Below are 20,542 nucleotides of genomic sequence, written 5' to 3'. Positions count from 1 at the left end.
ATAATTATAAACATTAAAATAATTGTATCTATTTATTATTATGTTTTATTACATTATTATTTATTAGTATTAATTGTATTTATTATTATTATTTATTTTATTTATTAAATGTAAATGGATATAAATTCATTTAAATTATAATTAGACTAACCTTTAAATTATTTAACTTATTATTGAACAATTGCATTTTAATCAGATCACAAAATTAGAAATGTAATTTCTCTGTATGACTGTGAATCCACACTCTCTTGGTCTCTCTCTCTCTCTCTCTCTCTCTCTCTCTCTCTCTCTCTCTCTCTCTCTCTCTCTCTCTCTTTCTCTCTCATTATTGGCTTTAATCACCCATTGACATGTTGGCAGGATAACAGTTTTCTCATTGTGTAATTGTCCTGAAAACTGGCATTTACACAGAAGAACTCAACCAAAACTTTGATTTAGTGTATTACTCAGATTACTTTAGCTGAGCACACACACGCTTGTTCTTTCTTTACTTCACGGCACAATGGTGTTACATTACAAATGTATGTATCTGATGACACTGCCTTCTGGCACTTGACCATCCTTTTGCAGTTTCTTGCTGTTATTGTCCTAGTTTTTCTTTGCTGTTTTCTATACTGATGCTGTTTTTGCTGTATTGTTATCACAACATTTTTGACCTCATCATTGGCCATAGTGCAGTCACCATCACATGGTTCCCTGGCCAGTTGGGGTCAAAGTGCACTCTGATGTTTCCTGCCACAAATTTCCACACTTAGTAGGTTTACTGTACATGCACTTTAAAAGTTTGATTTCAGTTGAACTAAAACAATAATTTGTCTTTTTAAAATATAACATAGGCTAAATGCTTTAGTTCTGACCAAAATCTTTCCAGTCTGATTTTTGCAAAGTCAGATTAACACATCTAGATAATGTAACTGTGTTACAGTGTTGGTAGAAATAATAATCTAGTGATGGCTCTGTCTATCAAATTCTCTCACACTGGCTCAGAGTCAGCGGGCCATCCTTATTGTTGAGCCCTGCATGAGTAAATTTCATAAAAGTGTTTGACATAAAAGTCCACTGATGCTGCACAGCCTGGCTTGTCTTTCACCCTAGAGCTCACTATGGTCTAATCGTACAATCTGACAAGCAACAATTGAAAAGGATAGAGAAATGTGACAATGTACACAATGTGACAATGGCACAGTATACACCAGGCTTTGGCTGGACCTTTGATTTAAATTAAAAAAAGCATTTGAAAATAAAACAAAAACACAAAGATGCAAGACTGTGTATTTAACGTCTTTAAACTACCATGAAGCATTGCGAGTGATGCAATTGAATTGAAAATTATTTAAAAATGTCAAACTATTGATTTTGATTTTAAAGATGTTAATTGTGCGTTTAGAAATATTTTATAGCAAAATATTCAGATACATACAAATATAGAAGTAGTTTGAGAGTCTAGGGAGAGTTGATTGCGCCATTCACAGTGCGTCATGGGAGTGGGCAGTCGCTGCACAGCTCTGTTCGGCACATTTTGTTTGCTTGGCTTATACTGGTGGATCTTTTCAGTAGGAACATGGGTAATGTACAGTAGTTATTCACCACAAATTTAGCTATTAAATTAAATTTCTTTAAAAGTTCAGTTGAAATAATGCAGACTAATGACTTCAACAGAAGCACATACCATCAATTAACAATCTCAGGGCTCACGGTAGGTTTATCTTTAAAGGTTATCGTTACAAGTCTATTCCCCTATGGGAAACCAGAATGTTGCACTCTATTGGTTTTAGAATTCATTGACGTTTTGATATCTGATAATAAAACCTAAGCTTTGGTCTTTTCTCATTCAAGTTAAAAGGTTTGTATAGTACTTGTGTAACTAGAAATTAGCTGCCTGGGGATGTTACCAATATGGCTGCTAATCAGCCCACTGGTCCATTCTTGTGTTGTCATCTTGCATCCTTCCAACATGCAGCCAGGAATCATGGCTTTGGTCGTTTCCTACCATGGCTCCATTTGGCTCTGCCCAGAGAGAGCCTAAAGGACTGTTTCCCAGAGATGTATAACCCTGTAGCAGATGGTACACAATCATTCAAACTGTCAGTGATTTTCTTTAAGCGTATGCAAAGATTTACCTGCCCTGCCCAGCACACCCTGCTCTCTCTTCTCCCAAAGGCCAGGAACTTGCATTTTAATTGAAGATTAACATAAAGCCATAAATCATAGGCAAACTTTTGAAGAGACACCGAGATAAGTATTAATGCTCACTGACCCAAAGCAGCTAAATGGAAGTTAACATGAGTAATAGAAGTAAGGTGATGCTATCAAATCTTGATTAGATGTCCCACATATTTACAGTCAATCTTTTAGGAGCAGAATGTATTTAGACAGGCCCACATTTAAACCCTTTATGTATTCATATAACATTGGTCTACATGAGAAAAAGGGGGAAGTGGGTGCAAAATCATGTGAATACAGCCTCACTGGTATTGCAGGGTTTGCAAGGTGGGTTTTTTTATTTTATTTTATTTTTTAGTATTTAGTATTAATACCTCTGCAATTAATTTAGCCTGAAAAGGTTAATGTGTACACTCAAATTTAGTTTTTTTAGATAATTGCTATTTTTATCTGCATAATGTTTTTTGAAGAAATTTAAGATAAAAAATGTGAAAATCTCTCATTTATTTATATTATAGAATGTTCAGCATTCAACATTTAACAAACTGTAATGAAAATGTATACAATTCTGTCATCATTGTAATATTCTGAATTGTGACTTGTGTTCTTTCTTGCATTTATTTGCATACTAAATTTAATTGATCATGCCTTCCTTCCTTATTAATTTAATTTGTATACTTGTACTGTAGTTGACTTTACACTGCATAGTGACGATGTGTTCATTAGTGTTTAGGACTTTGTTTACAGTGTTGGTTGAAATAATAATCTGTAAATTGTTTTACTTTAACTCAGATATTGTCTTTGGTAGGGTATGATGTTTCTGGAGGAAAGACGATTGGTTCACAGAGATCTGGCTGCCCGTAACGTCCTGGTGAAATCTCCAAACCACATTAAAATCACTGACTTTGGGCTTGCTCGATTGCTGGATACTGATGAAAAGGAGTACAATGCAGATGGAGGCAAGGTCAGTGTTTTAAAACATTAAATTTGCCAATTCTCACCATCACAGGCAAGGATGTAGATTGGAATAGCAGTTATGCACAAAAGAATTTCAGAGGATAATTGTGTCAAAACAAAATAAGTTTAGAAAAACATAAACATATACAGTGCTTGAAGTGGGCGGGTACTCACCGCTGTATTTCTCTAATTTAGTTAACACAGTACCGGCAGTTTTTTTGCGCATCACCACTTCTCAGAGTCTCCCGTTACAATGTGATTTATTTGTTAAATATAATACAGTGGATGATTTGATGTGGCCCGTCAATTTATCTGACCCTCCGATGGATTTTGATAAAATTGCGTCACAGTCTAAACATCCGAGCTCTCTCTGTACAAAACTCAGCGGTGAGTTTAACGACACCAAGCAACACGTGCAACAGCATCAGCGATCATCAAAAATGACCCATGGTCCAGTTCTGGGCTGCGTTCCACTTCACTTTTAACAACCACTGGCTAACTTCCCTAAGCACTTCCCCTCGGGGGAATCCCTGCCACCATTTTGGAAGTCCGTTCCACTTCATTAAGTGAGTGAGGGAAGTTTCTGTTGATAGACCCTCAACCCCTTGATTTTGACAGAGGGAGCGAGCCTACTCTGATGTATGCTTCAGGCAGCTCCATATCCCACAATGCAACTCGATTGTGACGTGACAGCAGATTGCACTTCATAAACTCCACCCCCACACAACTCTAATGTATGATGGAAGTGAAGTTAGGTCAATTAAGCAGTTTAGAAAAGTTATATTGAGATTTAACAGCATAATACTTATAGCTACCTTAAACTGTTTATCACATAGTTATAGCCTATGTGTTCATTGTTATGTTAACGTATTTCGTTGTGTAAATCTTGATTAAGCCTTTCTAATGATTCATTCTAATGAAAATATAAAAAATAAACATACAAGATTTATACATAAGACTCTGAAATCAATCTCTGAAAACATTGTTTTCTCAGATGCAAAAATCACTTAATAATTCCACAAATTGACATCAGCCTTCAACATGCTCCAAGTGATCAAGGGTTAAGGGTGCTCCAGTTAAACCCATTGCATGTCTTCCGCCAGCAGTGGACACTCACGCATTGACATACATCCGAGTCCATGAGATGGAACGCAGCCCTGGTGTCATGATAAATTGAGTCTGCCCGGTAAATCGAGTATCCATGGGGTAATGGTTAGTAATGCCTGAGCAAACACCTATCATGTTATTGTGATAGCATGTCATTGAAGTCTAGGTTAACTGAAAAACACAAACAACGACACAACTTTAATTTCACAATCTATAATTTCAGTTATATACTATTATGTGTAACTTATGGTTTAAATGTTGTATTTTTTGTATACATCATAAAACGATTTCTACTCAGGCTGTGAATATATTACCTATTAATAGGTCCCTCAGCCAATGGAAATGCTGTGACATCAGAGGGAGACCCGATTTTCAGGGGGGACTCGATTTCTCACGACACTGGACCGGAGCGCACGTGTTTAAGCTTGTCTGGGCTTAGTTCAGTTACACTGCTCTTTAAAACATGAACCAGCAACTTTTAGTTGAGCACATTTTATCACGTCTTATCCAATCAAATGTATTTATGCAAATTGCTTAGCAGGTGCATTCAAAACTACAGACTTAAAAAATATTTCACAGCTGTTACAGAAGTGATGTCAGCTCATATGCACAAACGTTTTCAAAATGAGGTAAATCGATTATGAAAACCGAACCTTTAAAAATAATACACATAACCGAACCTTTAAAGAAAATACACATAAAAGTTTGCTTTTATTCTCCACTCTTCAAGTGTTAAATGGGTGCGTCTCATCTGTTCAGGGTCTGTCGAGCTTGTTAAAAGTTATAACGTGAAGTGTCATTGAACCTGCATACATGCACGTGTCCTGATTGTGTTTGGTTCTATAATCAGACATGTCAGAGTTCTCAATCCCGAACATCATCAGATCAGTTTGTTCTCTGTTTACCAATGATTATCTGTTCAAATATCTGTCTCCTGCACAAATTCACTATAAGTGCAGGACAAGGAAAGGCTCATTTCCCCCTCCTGAATGGGAGGATAATAGATAGAAAAGAAGAACAGGCATTGCATTTTTTCATTATTTTATCTAAAAATACAGTTCTACGTTAGATTGCCAATGTTTTCTTATGTGGATTAAAATTGTCAAAGATATACAGACTTTAGCAGATCTAAATGTTCTTCCTCTGTTTTCATAAACAATAATCCTACATTCAGAGGCGGCACTACAGAGGGACTAGCGCAGGGGTCGGGAACTTATGGCTTGCGAGCCACAAGTGGCTCTTTGTTAAAAATCAAGTGGCTTGCCGGGTGTCTCACCATTCACCAGCACATGAACGTTTAAAACTTTCTAGAGATAATTTTCCTGCAGAAAGTGTGGGTGCGATTGCAAAGCTTGAAGTCAATGACACTGTTTGAAATTAACACCCGGCAAATGCTGATTTTTTTTATGCGCAGTGGTGGGTAATTTTGCTGATGTACTGTGGAGGGCGACCTGTAAGATGTTTCAGAGTGATATATGACAAGAAATTAGACACAAAGATGAGCGTTTGAAGAAACGTTTGATTATATTTTGAAGAACCAAATGCAGGTATTTCATGCACGGGTAATTTTGCTCATCTACCCACAACAGGTGGGTGACATATAAGAAGTCTCGGAGTGACACATGATGTTAGACACAAGATAAGAGCTTGAAAAATCTTTATTATATTTTATTATATAAAAACAGACAAAAGAAAAGCCATCATTGCTCATGTCTGATGCGCTGTTTGTTCAGAGGCATGCAGCGGGACACTATCTTGTGGAACACACACATGTAAAGTGTTATCACTCCTTTTTCTGTTTCATTCATCTGAAAACTGTTTGCAAGAATAATGTAGTCTATGAGAATGCAGCAAATTATCTCCAATCATCTCAGGAGGTGCTGTGAGTTTAGTTCGCTTTATTTCATGGAGCAATTCACTCTTACGCATTGTGAACGCAACTCAGCAGGTTGAGTAATATATATATATATATATATATATATATATATATATATATATTTCTATTAAAGAAACAAAGGCGAAAGTGCTAAAATCATAAAATAATACAAGACATCTTGAACCTAAAATTGAGTTCTATTTTTTTTTTTCTTTAGGCAGCATTAACTGTTTTACCAAAATGCAATATAAACACATTCGATAAGAACACACATTTGGCAGCATTATTTTGGGAACATAAGGGAATTTATTAGGCATTTTATTATGATTATTATTATTATCTTTAAATTTATAATTGTCTTTTTGTAGGCTATTAGTAATTTTTCACCTGTTATCATTGACGGATACTTGCGTGATGGCAAATGGGGTGGTTGGAGACGGTAAATTTTTAGATTTGGAGAGGTGGTTATATAAGATTTTTTGATCACTTCATTATTGTAATTGCTTTTTACGTTTAGTTTGAAGTGCAATTTGAATTTATAAATGTCTTTTAAGTTTTTCGTGTTTCAATAAATTAATTAAATTTTTAAAGCAAAATCAATGAAACAAAAACATTCACTGACCCTCGGCAGAGGTGTTGACGATATAATCGGATATCGTGATATTTTTTAAGGTGATTAGCATTTAAATATTTTTTACATATTACCCAGCCCTATAAGGAAGTGAACTTTTCCATGAACAAATGTAAAATGAAGTAATTTTATGGAGACCCGCACAAACAGGTGTGCTCAATTCCATTTTGCAACATGTTACTTTTAATTGTTGCATATTTGTTTGTTTTTGTGATTTTGAGTAGTCTATGGGTACAATAAACATTATATTTTATTGAAAAATGTTGTTTTTTGAAAATAGTAAATTATTAGTTTTTGCTATGGCTCTTTCGAAAAAATGCATCAACCAAAAATAAAACAAATGGCTCCATAGTGAAAAAAGGTTCCCGACCCCTGGGCGAGCATGTGCTTCAGCCTCCCCAAGAAAGTCCATAGCACCCCTGTAACACCCCCAGCAAATGTTTGCAGAGCCAATACAGATTATCCTTTGTATGAAGATTGTATGAAGAAACATTTTCCCTGAGAATCAAAACTAGTGATGCCCGATTTATGAATGAATTACTCATTTGAGTCGATTCCTTCAAAGAATAAGTCAAACCAGTGTTGCCAACTTAGCAATCCCCTTTAGCGACTTTTTTTCTAAAAAGCAAATAGCAACAAATCTAGCAACTTTTTAGACAAACCTTAGCTACTTTCTGTAGAAGAGTCACCAGTACTGCCGCATGAGCGCAAGGTCTTGCTTTTCCTCTCTCTGCGTCTACTCTATTCAGTGAGTGGCACATTCAGTTGACCGCACGGCAGCTGACACAGACGTGAATGAGCTGCGCATGTGCAAACAGAGTTGCCAAGGACCTTATGGCAGTTCACTGGCGAGGAGACAAGAGACAAGAATAATAAACTGCTTTTGTGAGGAAACAGCGCATAACTTAATGAATTGGCCACCTGTCCACTAATCTTCAACTTGTTTTACACTCAACAATCCTATTGGAGTGAGGAGTTTACTACGATTAAAAAATGGCTGTTTTTTAAGAGATGTCACAGACAATACCATCACAATACCATGGTCCTGACACAGCAGGCTTTTTTTTTTTTCTTCTTCTTTTTTTTTTTTTATTCTTTTTATTATAATTTTTTTGGAAAGGTAGTTGATTTTGAGAAACTTTAACTAGTGCTGGATGTGCTATGTGAATTAGTCTTTTATCAATGCTTTGTAGCCCGTAGTTACGTTAATTGCTACAAGATATATACTTGCAAAAAGGTAAAAATGCTGCTCCTAAAGTCACCAGAATTAAATGCTTTTGTGCCGTTTTTGCAAAAAGTTTCTCCTGGAGGAGCATGTCCACAGACCCCTAATAAGGGTGCAGTTGTGGGCAATGCAAGTTTGAGTCTGGCCATTTGTGACATTTCCTGTCCTCTATTTACTGTTCAATAAATAAAAGTGACGAAAAGGAAAATAAATAAATAAATAAAGTAAAATGGAACAACATAAAATCTAATGCTCATTTATGAAAAAAAAACAAACCTGTGTGTGTGTGTGTGTGTGGGCAGGTTTAAGTGGTTTACGAGAACTTTTTTTTGGTTACAAACTGGTAATTACAAGTGTATTATGCTATAAATGTGATTTATGAGGACATTTCTAGTGTCCCCATAATTCAAATTGCTTAAAACACTAAAAAACATACTAAACAATGTTTTATTGAAAAAATGTTTTGTGAGGATTAGGTTTAGGGGTTGGGTTAGGGGATAGAATCTATAGTTTGTACAGTATAAAAATCATTATGTCTATGGAGAGTCCTCATAATGATAGCTGCACCAACGTGTGTGTGTGTGTGTGTGTGTGTGTGTGTGTGTGTGTGTGTGTGTGTGTTAGCAGGGCTTCTTGTAAAGTACTTTCTTCAATCCAGTTAAATAAAAGTTCACTCTAATTCTGACTTAAAATAAATGTTTAGCATCAGAGCTTGTATCTTTAGAGCTTTCCACAAGAAACTGGAAAGTGTCTGTAATAAACAACATGTTTCTGTGACTAATTCCTGTGCAATGTGAGCCATTCAGGACCACAAAAGTGTATTCAATTTCTGAAGAATTATACAGCCTATAATCAGTCCATCACCTAAAATAATAATCGTTTGTTGTTGAAATTCATTGTTGCTTAAAACAAGTTTTACAAATTTATTATAGATGCCCATCAAATGGATGGCCTTGGAGTGCATTCACTACAGAAAGTTCACACATCAGAGTGATGTATGGAGCTATGGTGAGTTAAATGCCATGCTTTTGATAACTGGTGTACTGCTAAGTGTACTTTTCACATAATAACTATATACTTATCTCTATATAAACTATGTGTAATGTATTATAATTATTTTCTCTTATTCAGGAGTGACTATGTGGGAATTAATGACATTTGGAGGAAAGCCCTATGATGGGATTCCCACACGCAAGATTCCAGACATCTTAGAGAAGGGAGAACGTTTGCCCCAGCCGCCTATCTGCACCATAGATGTCTACATGGTCATGGTGAAATGTTAGTGATATTCTGGAAATTTCTAATCTCTTACGTATAGCATAAAATTACACTTTAAAAAACAACAACAACAAAAAAACAACAACAACAACAACAAAAGCCTTTTAATTGGTGCATATGTGGAAAATATTGTAATTGCACAAACCTAAAATATATTTTTGAGATTTTAGGTAAAAATGTATGAATGCATAAAGAAAAGTGTATGTATTCACTAGGTTTTCACCATTTTTAATAACTTTTTTTCTTTCCTGCGGTGTGACAAATTATTTTTTAAAAGGACAATTATGTGTTCTCTTAATTAAAATGAGGTCATAAAAGCTGCATGTATAATAGTTATTGAACAATTAGCAAAATGCTGATTTAAGTAGTTTTAGATGGAGTACAGCAAATTACATTGCAAGTATTTAATGTCCATTTACTGTTAATACAGTACTGCATTACAATGTTGCAGATGAGGTTTAATGTAAAAAGCTATAACCAAATCATATTCTCGCCCATATATCCACACTGATATGTGTATTGTGTATTTGCTGTCAATGTTTTCCCAGCTCTCTTTGTGCTGTCCCACACAATTCGATTTTAAACAGTCAATTAAGGCAAGGGAAAAGAGATGGAGATTAGATTTATTTGCTATAATTAAATTTCACTGGAAACCGGCATTTATGATTTGATTCAGGTTAACAATTATAACACCTCAGAGAGTGTAATATTAATACATGAAATCCGGTTTCATTGCTTTTCTTTTTTTTTTTTTTCTTTCTTTTTTTTTTTTTTTGTAATGAGTCAGCTTTAAAAGGAAATTAAATGAAATTAGGACATTAGGAACAAGCAAATGCAAGGTGGGTAATCCAAAGTATAAAGAAGACATCCAAGTGCAACAGCACCTTTACATCTAGGGCAGACCCCGGCTGTTTATTACACTGGAATGTTGTCACAAAAGCTCTCAGTAACTATAATTTTATGAGTCATTCAGAAGTCAGATTAACAAAATTCCTTTAAAAAATAAACCTACCCTGAGAAATTGTCACAGTTATTCTCTGTTCTGTTCTATGGACTCTTATTTTGAAATGGTTTTGTGTCATCCATCCTTAGATTCCCACGAACTACATTCCCCATAATGCACTGCCCTCATCACAGCCATCTGTTTCCAATCCTCCTTACCTGTTCTCCATTCCTTCATCAGCACCTTTGTGTATAAATACCCTCAAGTTTGTTCCTTGTTGTGTGAGTTATGTTGTACTGTTTTGTTGTAGATCCCTTAGCGGTGTTTCCATGATTTATTCCTAGTACGATATTTGTTCCACTCCAGCGTGTTTCTTTGTCTGATCCTTTATATAATATTTGTTCCACTCCAGTGTCCTCAATTAAAAGACTGAAAGTTACTCCTGCATCTCCTCTCTTCCACTCCACTAACCAACGTTACAAAAGAACTGACCAAACAAAGAATACAGACTGTTCCTCCCAACGTCCTCTTCACAAGTCTCTCTGAAATTCGACCAACAGGAGTCATGGAGCTGACCGGTTCATTTATGGAATTATTCAAACAAGACCTTCCTCTCCTGGCATACACCTTCAAGTTCTGTCAACTCATCACTTTTACCACTAACTCGGACCCCTACCTCGTTGCCATTTGCGGAATGGGCTTGAACTTTCATCGTCCCACAGCTCTTCCAGAAGTGGAGGATCTTCCCTTTGTGGAATACATCTGAGCCACGCTGTCCATCCATCACCCCTCGCAGCCTGCCACGGTCCCTGTCTCCAAGCCTGCCACGGTCCCTGTCTCCAAGCCTGCCACGGTCCCTATCTCCAGGCCTGCCATGGCCCCTGTCTCCAAGTTATCTCCTCTCCATACATTCCCCCTAAATACATTTTTGGGGAGGGTTCACCCACTCCAAGCTTTTTTTTTTTTTTTTTTTTTTTTTTTCCGCAGTCTGCGGTAGCAACCACGGAGGTGGCATATTCCCCAAACACTGTGAATTATGGTGGGAACCCCGGGCCACAGCCAGTGCCCATGCCTGCCACGGTTAACGAGCCAGTGCCCATGCCTGCCACGGTTAACGAGCCAGTGCCCATGCCTGCCACGGTTAACGAGCCAGTGCCCATGCCTGCCACGGTTAACGAGCCAGTGCCCATGCCTGCCACAGTTAACGAGCCAGTGCCTGTAACCTCGACCGTCCCAGAGCTAATGCCTGTAGCCTCGACCGTTCCTGTAACAATGCTCCCAGCTGTCCGGAAAAGAAGGAATAGGACACCTGCTCCCCAGTCACTGCCAGCGCTCACAACCACGGAGGTCATCCCTCGGTCGCTGCCAGCACTCACGACCATGGAGGTCGTTCCCCAGCTTTGTCCTGTGCTCTCGTCCATGGCTCCTAGCTCCACGCCCTACACGGTTCCTAGTCCCAAGCCCTCCGCGGCTCTACCCTTTGAGCCTCCCATGGCTCCACATTCCATGGCCTCATCTCTCGAGCCTTCCATGGCTCCGCCTTCCCTGGCTCTTCCTCCCACGACTCCGCCTCCCATGGTCTTTGACCCTCGGGCCTCCCGTGACTCCCCCTCCTATTGCTCCGCCCCTCGAGCCTCCCACGGCTCCACCGCCCATGGCTCCACCTTCCATGGCTTCGCCCCTTGAGCCTCTCACGGCTCCGCCTTCCATGGCTTCACCCCTCGAGCCTCTCACGGCTCTGCTTTCCACGGCTCCGCCTGCCTTCGTCGAACCTCTCCAGGCTCTGCTTGCTTCCGTCAACCTTCCATGGCTCTGCCCTCTGTGTCTCCCTCAGCTCCTCCCTCAATCCCTGGATCTCCACCTCCTATGGTTCAGCCTGCTCCACCACTATCTCCACCACCTGAGTCTCAAATCCTCTATCCTCCTGTGGCTCCGTCTCTGGACCCATCTCTGCCATTGGGATCTCAAGTCCCTACTCCTGCTGCTCCACCTCTGGATCCACCTATGGCTCTGTCCCCTAAGTTTCCACATCCTGCGGCCAAACCGCCGGACTCCATTCTCTTCCTAGAGCTGCCTCCCAGGCCTCTTGACCCAGTCCTTGCTCTGTGGCCACCTCCTAGGCCTCCTGACCCAGTCCCTGCTCTGTCGCCGCCTACCAGGCCTCCTGACCCAGTCCTGCTTTGTGGCCGCCCCCCAGGCCTCCTGATCGTCTTCTTTGTATCCTTCCTCACATTCTGCATCACCCTACCCTCCTCATCTCTCTTTGGGGTGCCAGGAGTCGCCCTTTAAAGGGGGGGGGGTGTAATGTCACAGTTATTCTCCGTTCTGTTCTATGGACTCTTATTTTGAAATGGTTTTGTGTCATCCGTCCTTAGTTTCCCATGAACTACATAACCCGTAATGCCCTGCCCTCATCACAGCCATCTGTTCCCAATCCTCACCTGTTCTTCATTCCTTCATCAGCAGCTTTGTGTATAAATACCCTCGAGTTTGTTCCTTCCTGTGTCAGTTTGTGAAATGTTACGTTGTAATGTTTAGTTGTAGACATCTTAGCATTGTTTCCATGATTTATTCCTAGTATGAAATTTGCTCCACTCCAGCGTCCTCAATTAAAAGACTAAAAGTTACTCCTGTGTCTCCTCTCTTCCACTCCACTAACCAACATTACAGAAATATTCACAAGAGTAAATAGTGCTGGTCTCCCCTAAAGTATAAACCTTATTATTGCTTTACATTTTCTAGGAAGACTTTCATGTTAGATGTGAAAAGGAAATTATGAGCATTGCAATGGTTTTGGTGTGCATATTTTATAAACACCATGTATTAAATAATCTTTGCTCAGTTGCTGACACTCTGTCTCTCCTCCAGGCTGGATGATTGATGCTGATAGTCGGCCTAGATTTAAAGAACTTGCTGCAGAGTTCAGCCGCATGGCAAGAGACCCTCAGCGATACCTCGTCATTCAAGTTAGAATTTCACTGCTTTTTTTTATTTTATTTTATTTTTTTATATCATTAGCCACAAGAGGATAACACTTTGCTGAGAGTATTTGTGATATTTTTGTCTCAGGGGGACGACCGCATGAAGCTGCCCAGCCCTAACCACAGCAAGTTCTTCCAGAGTCTTCTAGATGAGGAGGAGCTGGATGACTTGATGGATGCTGAGGAGTACTTGGTTCCTCATTCCTTAAATGCTCCTCCCACTTCCCATATGTTCCACCCACATGTAGACTCAAATCAAGTAAGCAACACATGGCACTTCAAACCAGGTGGAATCAAAGGACAAGTGTTTTTATTTTTATTTTATTTTGTGTCCAATTACTTGTTTTGAACTTTGACACAAAGATAATCACATCAACATATGACTACCCATATTTATACTTCAATAACGGCTATTGGGTGATCAGAAATGTGGCCGACATAGTCTTGTTGAGGTACTGTTAAGCACTGTACACACATGCAGCCACTTTATCGCTTGATGTCGCTAGTCTCTGTACTATGAAGTCGCTAGTGGCCGTTCCTTCTGCTGTTGCTCTAACATTATTGGTGGACTGCACGTCTTGCCATGTCTTTTGAATATATGATCATAAATGAGGCATTTTGCTAATAAAACTACAGTTTCATTCTAATTTGATATGGAATCAGTTTTTCTGTTCCTAAAAATGAACATTCTGCAGGGGAGTTTGTTTTTAAATGAACTGCAGCAGTGCATATTGCATCATATCATTGTAGGGCTTTACTGGTTGTTTAGATCAGTGTTACTATCAGAAATAATTGATAATTGTTTCTTTAGTTATTAATTAATATTTAAATTAAATAATAGGATCTAACTCATTAAAACCTCATACGGGGATCCAGTAAGTGTAGTGCGCTACGACCAGGAGCGGGTTTGGTTATTAGCAATAATAAATAATTATCAAAGATAATTATGAATTATTAAAATCAATAGAACATTGATGAGAATCAACGTTAGCTTTTTTAATCCTTTAAATCAACAATTATCAAAGATAATCATTAGTTATTAACATTGATGAAACATTGATGAAACATTGATTACAATTAACACTAGCTTAGTGATCCTTCAAATTCAACAATCATCAAAGATAATTATCAAATATCAATAGAATATTAATGAGGATTAATATCGCCGGGGCACCACCCTGGAATCAGGGACTAATAACCAGATAGTATAACAGTCTCAATATTAGATTGTTCTCTTAGAAAAATCAACATCCAAAGAATTTCGATTTCGAAAAGAAACAATGAAGGCTTGAATCCGAGCACTGACATCCCCTGTCAGCATTTGACACAGGTGTATGCAAAACAAACCAAGACACTTCTCTTTGAAATATAACAACATTTATTTATGCATTAATATCAATTAATAATCAATAAATTGCAGTCAGTAAACTTCCGACTTACAACTACAAACTAAACAGTGACATGATTAGATATGGTAACCAAAATAAGCCTATAACACAGGAGAGGAAGGGGTGTGTGTGTGTGTGTGTGTGTGTGTGTGTGTGTAAGGAGGGACGCGCACAAAATGGCAGACGTGACTCTCGTGGAGAGTACGTCATGCGGGATTTCCGGCCAGAGAATATGGCCGCAAATGTGGGTGGAGAGAAGCCGGTCAATGGCGTCTGGCTGTTTACCGCGTATCTCCGCTTGTACGATAACTTAGGGACAAAGCTGAGCTTTATCACGAAGTTATCTACTAGCCAAAAATGTGTTCGAGAATGTTTGTGAGGGGCCACGTGTGTGTGTGGTTAGTACGAGAGAGAGAGAGAATAAAGTGGCGGCACCAAAGCCGGTTTCGCAATCGTGGGAGAGAAAGCAACTGTTAGTTTATCACTCAGAGACGCGGTGGACAGCTCATAAACTTTGGTTCTTTAATGGATAAACTCAGTGTGCCGGTCTCACCCGCGATGGCGGAAATACACAACAGTCCAATGTGGTTGGACTACAACACAGCAGATCTCATTCGTGATAACAGTACATTACAGTAATACCTTGAGTATTATTAGCAGCAATGAGCAGACTCGGCGGTCCGTAAACTGTACAAGCAATAACCTTGATACACAAGAATAACACACTATAATATTCTATCTCTGCCCAGACGTAAACCTCTTACTTGAATCGCATGAGGATGCAGACGAATGTGTGTTCATTACTCCTTTAACTCCGACTCGGTTCCTCGAGGCTCGGGTAATGACGGGAGGCCGTTTCCTCGCTCTGTCGGCGGGCGGTACGGCTGCTGATTCTCGGCGGGCTGGCGGAGAAATCGGCGATGTTAACTTGATTGAAGAGGGAAGAGAAATCTTTTCTCTTCACTTCTGCAGGCAAACGGATGAAGATGCGGATTGCTCGGCAATCTCCTTCGGATCCGTTAGAGTGTTCGGTGGAACACAGAGTAATCTCAACTCATCCAGCGAGATGGAGATTGTATGGCCACAGTTTCAAGTCGGACGTTACTTCCTTCTGCCACGAGGCTACACCTGAGAGCAGCGATGAGCTGCGTCTGCACACGGTGAGCAAAGTTGCTGGAAGCAAATCCCGGAAGCATCTCAGAGGTATTTCTACTCCTGATGATGTCATGGTTTAGGGGTGTTCTGTCGTGTGCCTCATCCAATAGGAGTTAAGAGTTCGATCCTTTAGTGAGCAAGGCTTCATGGGATTTGTAGTCTGTTTTGGACTCCCTTTGTTTGATTTTGGCGCGGTTTTTCTCAGTAAGATTTATGACAGAGTGTGTGGGCCTCATTTAGTTTTTACGACTGTGTTAGGCCTGCCTTTGTCTTCTATCTGAATACATGAGGCCCAACATCATTAATAAGATGAACAAACTATCAATGTATGAATCAAACTCACTCAAACTCCCGACAGTTTCTTTTCCATGGATAATTTTTTATTATATCCATGTATGTGGTTACAGAAGAATCACATAGAACAGTGAAATCGCTCACAGAAACTTCTCTTGTCTTGCTTGCACTTGGCTCCATAGACCTTTTTCACACTCCGGGTTTTGGAATGCAGAAGTAAACATTTGCAGGGTAAACTTCGACAGTAGTGAATGGGAGTGAATGGGAGATCACAGCAAATATAATTTTCACTTACCCATTTGCTGCAAGACTAAAATAAAAAAATCTACTATTACGTTTGAATGACCTTCCAGAAGAGGAAAAAAATAGAGAGTGGTGGGTTAAGACACTAAAATGGGAGAAGATGGCAAATTTACAGTCACTCTCAGCAGCTGTAATCGAAACCCCCTCGCAGCTGTGGTAATTCACTTTTTTTAAACTAATTCCAGGGTTATATAACACAAAGCATAATGTTATACATTTACACTCAATATTTAAAAAATGTATAATATAAAACATTTAGCTAAATTTACGCTGATAAGTTGGAAACGCATCATCACAGTCTGTGAAAAAGGTCTATTATTCTCAAAGGAGATGGATAACGTGAGCGCCACTGAACACCGTCTTCATTCCTATTGGATGTCACTCCCTAAAGTCGCTCCTCATTTGCATCAAGTTAAACTTTTCTCAACTTTGTCGTGTCGCTCGCCGCGCCCACATCTAGTCACCAGAGGTCGCTGTCACCCGTGTCCCCGGAAGTCGCCAGCTCTCATTGACAATGAATGAGATGAAGACAAATTTTATATAAATAGAATGTGATAATAATAATAATAAATATCTCTCTCTCACTCTCTCTCTCTCTCTCTCTCTCTCTCTCTCTCTCTCGCTCTCTCTCTCTCTCTCTCTCTCTCTATATATATATATATATATAAAACAAAAATGTATGTTATTTGTTACATGTATATGTTTATTATAGATATGATTCACTCTAAAGCTATATGTGTAGCTCTTTAATTTGCTGATGGATCATTTGTGTTTAGTTGGAAACATTGAGTCTCAGTGGCACTAAGCACTATATGGAGCTGAACAGCAAGCTTTTGTTTTATTATTAGTGTTTGAATATCAGACTTGTCCAAACCATAGCCATGTTGGTCACAGCAATTCATTTAACCTGAATAAAGAATTATGAATTAATTTCAGTAATAAAAAGAACTGTTAAAAATACAACCAGTTAAAGTACTGTCTCAAACAGTAATTAAACTATCCCTGCTACCACTTGGAAAGTGTATTTGATCTGTACCAAAGTGCCTAATAGAGTAATATAGAAAGATATGATAAATACAGTGGGGGCCAAAAGTGTTAGACCATAAATCTGGGATATTTATTTATTTATTTTTACTGAAATTGCGATAAAGTTTTAATATTTTGAAAAATAAAACAAATGTAAAATGAAGAAGAGTGTTATGGATTTTATTTTTGTGGAAGTACAGTATATTGTCTGTAGACACATAAACAAAGTGAGCTGCTTTTCAACTTACTTAAACTTGATCAATGTATTTTACCATGCCAACTTCCTGATTGCCAATCAAGTGAAGATTGGTAGTAAAAACAATATTTATATATTGATCTGGTTCTCACCCACACCTTTTGAAGACATGGATTTAACCACTGGAATCGTTTGGATTACTTTTATGCTACCTTTATGTGCTTTTTAATCTTCAAAAAAAAAAAAAAAATCTTGTATTGTGAGGACTACTGAGATATTCTTCTAAAAATCATTGTTTGACCTCTGCAGAAGAAAGTCATACACATATGAGATGGCATGAGGGTGACTAAATGATGAGAGAAGTTTCATTTTTGGGTGAACTATTTCTTTAATTTGTGCCTAATCATTATACTGTGTATAGTGACTGTCATTACCATAATTTGTATTAGCAGTAGTACTAGTGTTCATTAATTATTTAAACTTGATTCAGTTGTTGCTCATGGTTTTCATAGATTCGACAGATCCCTACACTGTAAAAAAATTTCATAATTTTAACGGTAAAAGACTGTAAAAATGCTACAGTAAAAAAAAAGTTAATTGGTTAACAGGTAGTTATTTTAAAATATATGGTTACATTTTTTATATATATATTTAAAAGACAATACATGTAGTGTTACGGTAAAATTTTGTAGAAATCTATGAAAAATATGATTTTCTGTATAATTAACAGTAAAAATGTATTATGTTTAATAAGAGAGTACATGTACTTTTTTACGGTAAATTATTGTTAAAATTACAGTAAATAAACAATAATCGGGCGTTCCCAGAATTCCCTGCGTGACCCTGTTCATTTCATTATATTTTATAGGAATAGTTATGTTTCTTCTTATTTTTAATATCTGTTATGTTCATTGGGGTGTTCTGTGTTATATTTGATGTAGTTTAGTTAATGTTTATTACATTATTTGAATTTCACACGTGTTACCCTGATGGTGTTTAGTGTTTGTGTGAGTGACACTGAGCACTGTCTCTACATTTATTGGTCATTGCTCCAAGAAGGGCCTCTATTGATGAACTTCATGTCATCATGTGCCTTTTTGTAATTACTACAGTGATTAACAATACATTATAAAGTGAAAAGCAGATTTTTACAGTTTCAGAAGGTTAATATATCAAGTTTATTATTTAATAACATAAATGACGGTAATGCACCATAAAATATACAGGCATCAATTACATCCCGTAAAGCCTGAAGCGTGGTTACATAACTTTAGACGGTGAATTTCTGGTAACCACAGCTGCCAGTTTTTTACCGTAAATTTAACAGGATTTTTTTTTACAGTGTAGGCCATATTACAGTATTTTCAAAATGCTATTTTTCATATTACACTGAAACAACAGCTGCAATCTAAATCGCGTACTGTCAGAGTATGTACTGTTTTTGATGAAGGACGCACTTCTCGGCCAGTAAAACAGTACATTCTTTAGGTATGCATTTAGTATGAATAGATTCTGGATATACTTCATCCGGGAATGTTGGCATTGTCCCGTGATGTAATAACAACCATGAAAATAATCTACTCTGGTTTTGTTAAACAAGCATCATTTAAGTACAAGGAACAACTTATATATATATATATACACACACACACTGGTGGCCATAAGTTTGGAATAATGTACAGATTTTGCTCTTATAGAAAGAAATTTGTATTTTTATTCACCAAAGTGACATTCAACTGATCACAATGTATAGGCAGGACATTAATAATGTGAAAAATTACTATTACAATTTGAAAAAAAATCAGAACTTCTTAAACTACTTCAAAGAGTTCTCATCAAAAAATCCTCCACGTGCAGCAATGACAGCTTTGCAGATCCTTGGCATTCTAACTGTCAGTTTGTCCAGATATTCAGGTGACATTTCACCCCACGCTTCCTGTAGCACTTGCCATAGATGTGGAGATCTTGTCGGGCACTTCTCACGCACCTTACAGTCTAGCTGATCCCACAAATGCTCAATGGGGTTAAGATCCATAACACTTTTCCAATTATCTGTTGTCCAATGTGTTTCTTTGCCCACTCTAATCTTTTCTTTTTGTTTTTCTGTTTCAAAAGTTGCTTTTTCTGTGCAATTCTTCCCATAAGGCCTGCACCCCTGAGTCGTCTCTTTACTGTTGTACATGAAACTGGTGTTGAGTGGGTAGAATTCAATGAAGCTGTCAGCTGAGGACATGTGAGGCAAGACTCTGATGTACTTACCCTCTTGTTTAGTTGTATCTGGGCTTTCCACGTCCCTCTGTCGTTGTTAGAGCCAGTTGTCCTTTGTCTTTGAAGACTGTAGTGTATACCTTTGTATGAAATCTTCATTTTTTTGGCAATTTCAAGCATTGTATTGCCTTCATTCCCCAAAACAGTGGTTGACTTTCAAGTTTCTAGAGAAAGCTGTTTCTTTTTTTTGGCCATTTTTGACCTAATATTGACCTTAAGACATGCCAGTCTATTGCATACTGTGGCAACTTAAAAACAAACACAAAGGCCATGTTAAGCTTCGTTTAACAAACCAAATAGTTTTCAGCTGTGTTTGATATAATGGCAAGTGATTTTCTAGTACCAAATTAGCAATTTAGCATGATTACTCAAGGATAAGGTGTTGGAGTGATGGCTGCTGGAAATGGGGCCTGTCTAGATTTGATCAAAAATGACATTGATGGTGCATGTAAAAAAACATTACATCAGTAATGTCCTGACTATAATTTGTGATCAGTTGGATGCCACTTTGGTGAATTAAATTACCAATTTCCTTTTAAAACAGCAAAATTATTCCAAACTTTTGGCCGCCATTGTATGTGTGTGTATATATCACTTACAGTTAAGAAGTTTCTCTGCCATTTGTTTAAATCTAGCATTTGAGCAAGACATCTCCTTAGCTCCCAACGCGTTATGGGATAGTAAAGTGTTAAGTCGATCCACACTTCAGAATATCACCAGGAATAGTAGGTCATTCGAGTATTTCTTGCTT

At 38.0% G+C, this 20,542-nt stretch overlaps 1 protein-coding gene across 1 annotated transcript in view; it reads left to right on the top strand.

Annotated features, from left to right (window-relative positions):
- Nucleotides 1–20,542, top strand: part of LOC127445110 (receptor tyrosine-protein kinase erbB-4-like) — a 333,014-nt gene that overhangs the window by 310,026 nt on the left and 2,446 nt on the right. Inside the window, exons 21-25 of the mRNA XM_051704909.1 lie at nt 2,972–3,127; nt 8,892–8,967; nt 9,091–9,237; nt 13,049–13,146; nt 13,250–13,420. Of these exons, the coding sequence (XP_051560869.1) occupies nt 2,972–3,127; nt 8,892–8,967; nt 9,091–9,237; nt 13,049–13,146; nt 13,250–13,420 (648 nt within the window). The remainder of the gene's footprint in view (nt 1–2,971; nt 3,128–8,891; nt 8,968–9,090; nt 9,238–13,048; nt 13,147–13,249; nt 13,421–20,542) is intronic.

The sequence above is a fragment of the Myxocyprinus asiaticus genome, chromosome 8 (assembly GCF_019703515.2).
Source record: "Myxocyprinus asiaticus isolate MX2 ecotype Aquarium Trade chromosome 8, UBuf_Myxa_2, whole genome shotgun sequence".
Lineage (NCBI taxonomy): Eukaryota > Metazoa > Chordata > Actinopteri > Cypriniformes > Catostomidae > Myxocyprinus > Myxocyprinus asiaticus.
The sequence above is the reverse complement of the archived record's forward strand: the minus strand, read 5'-3'. Positions and strand labels throughout refer to the sequence as shown.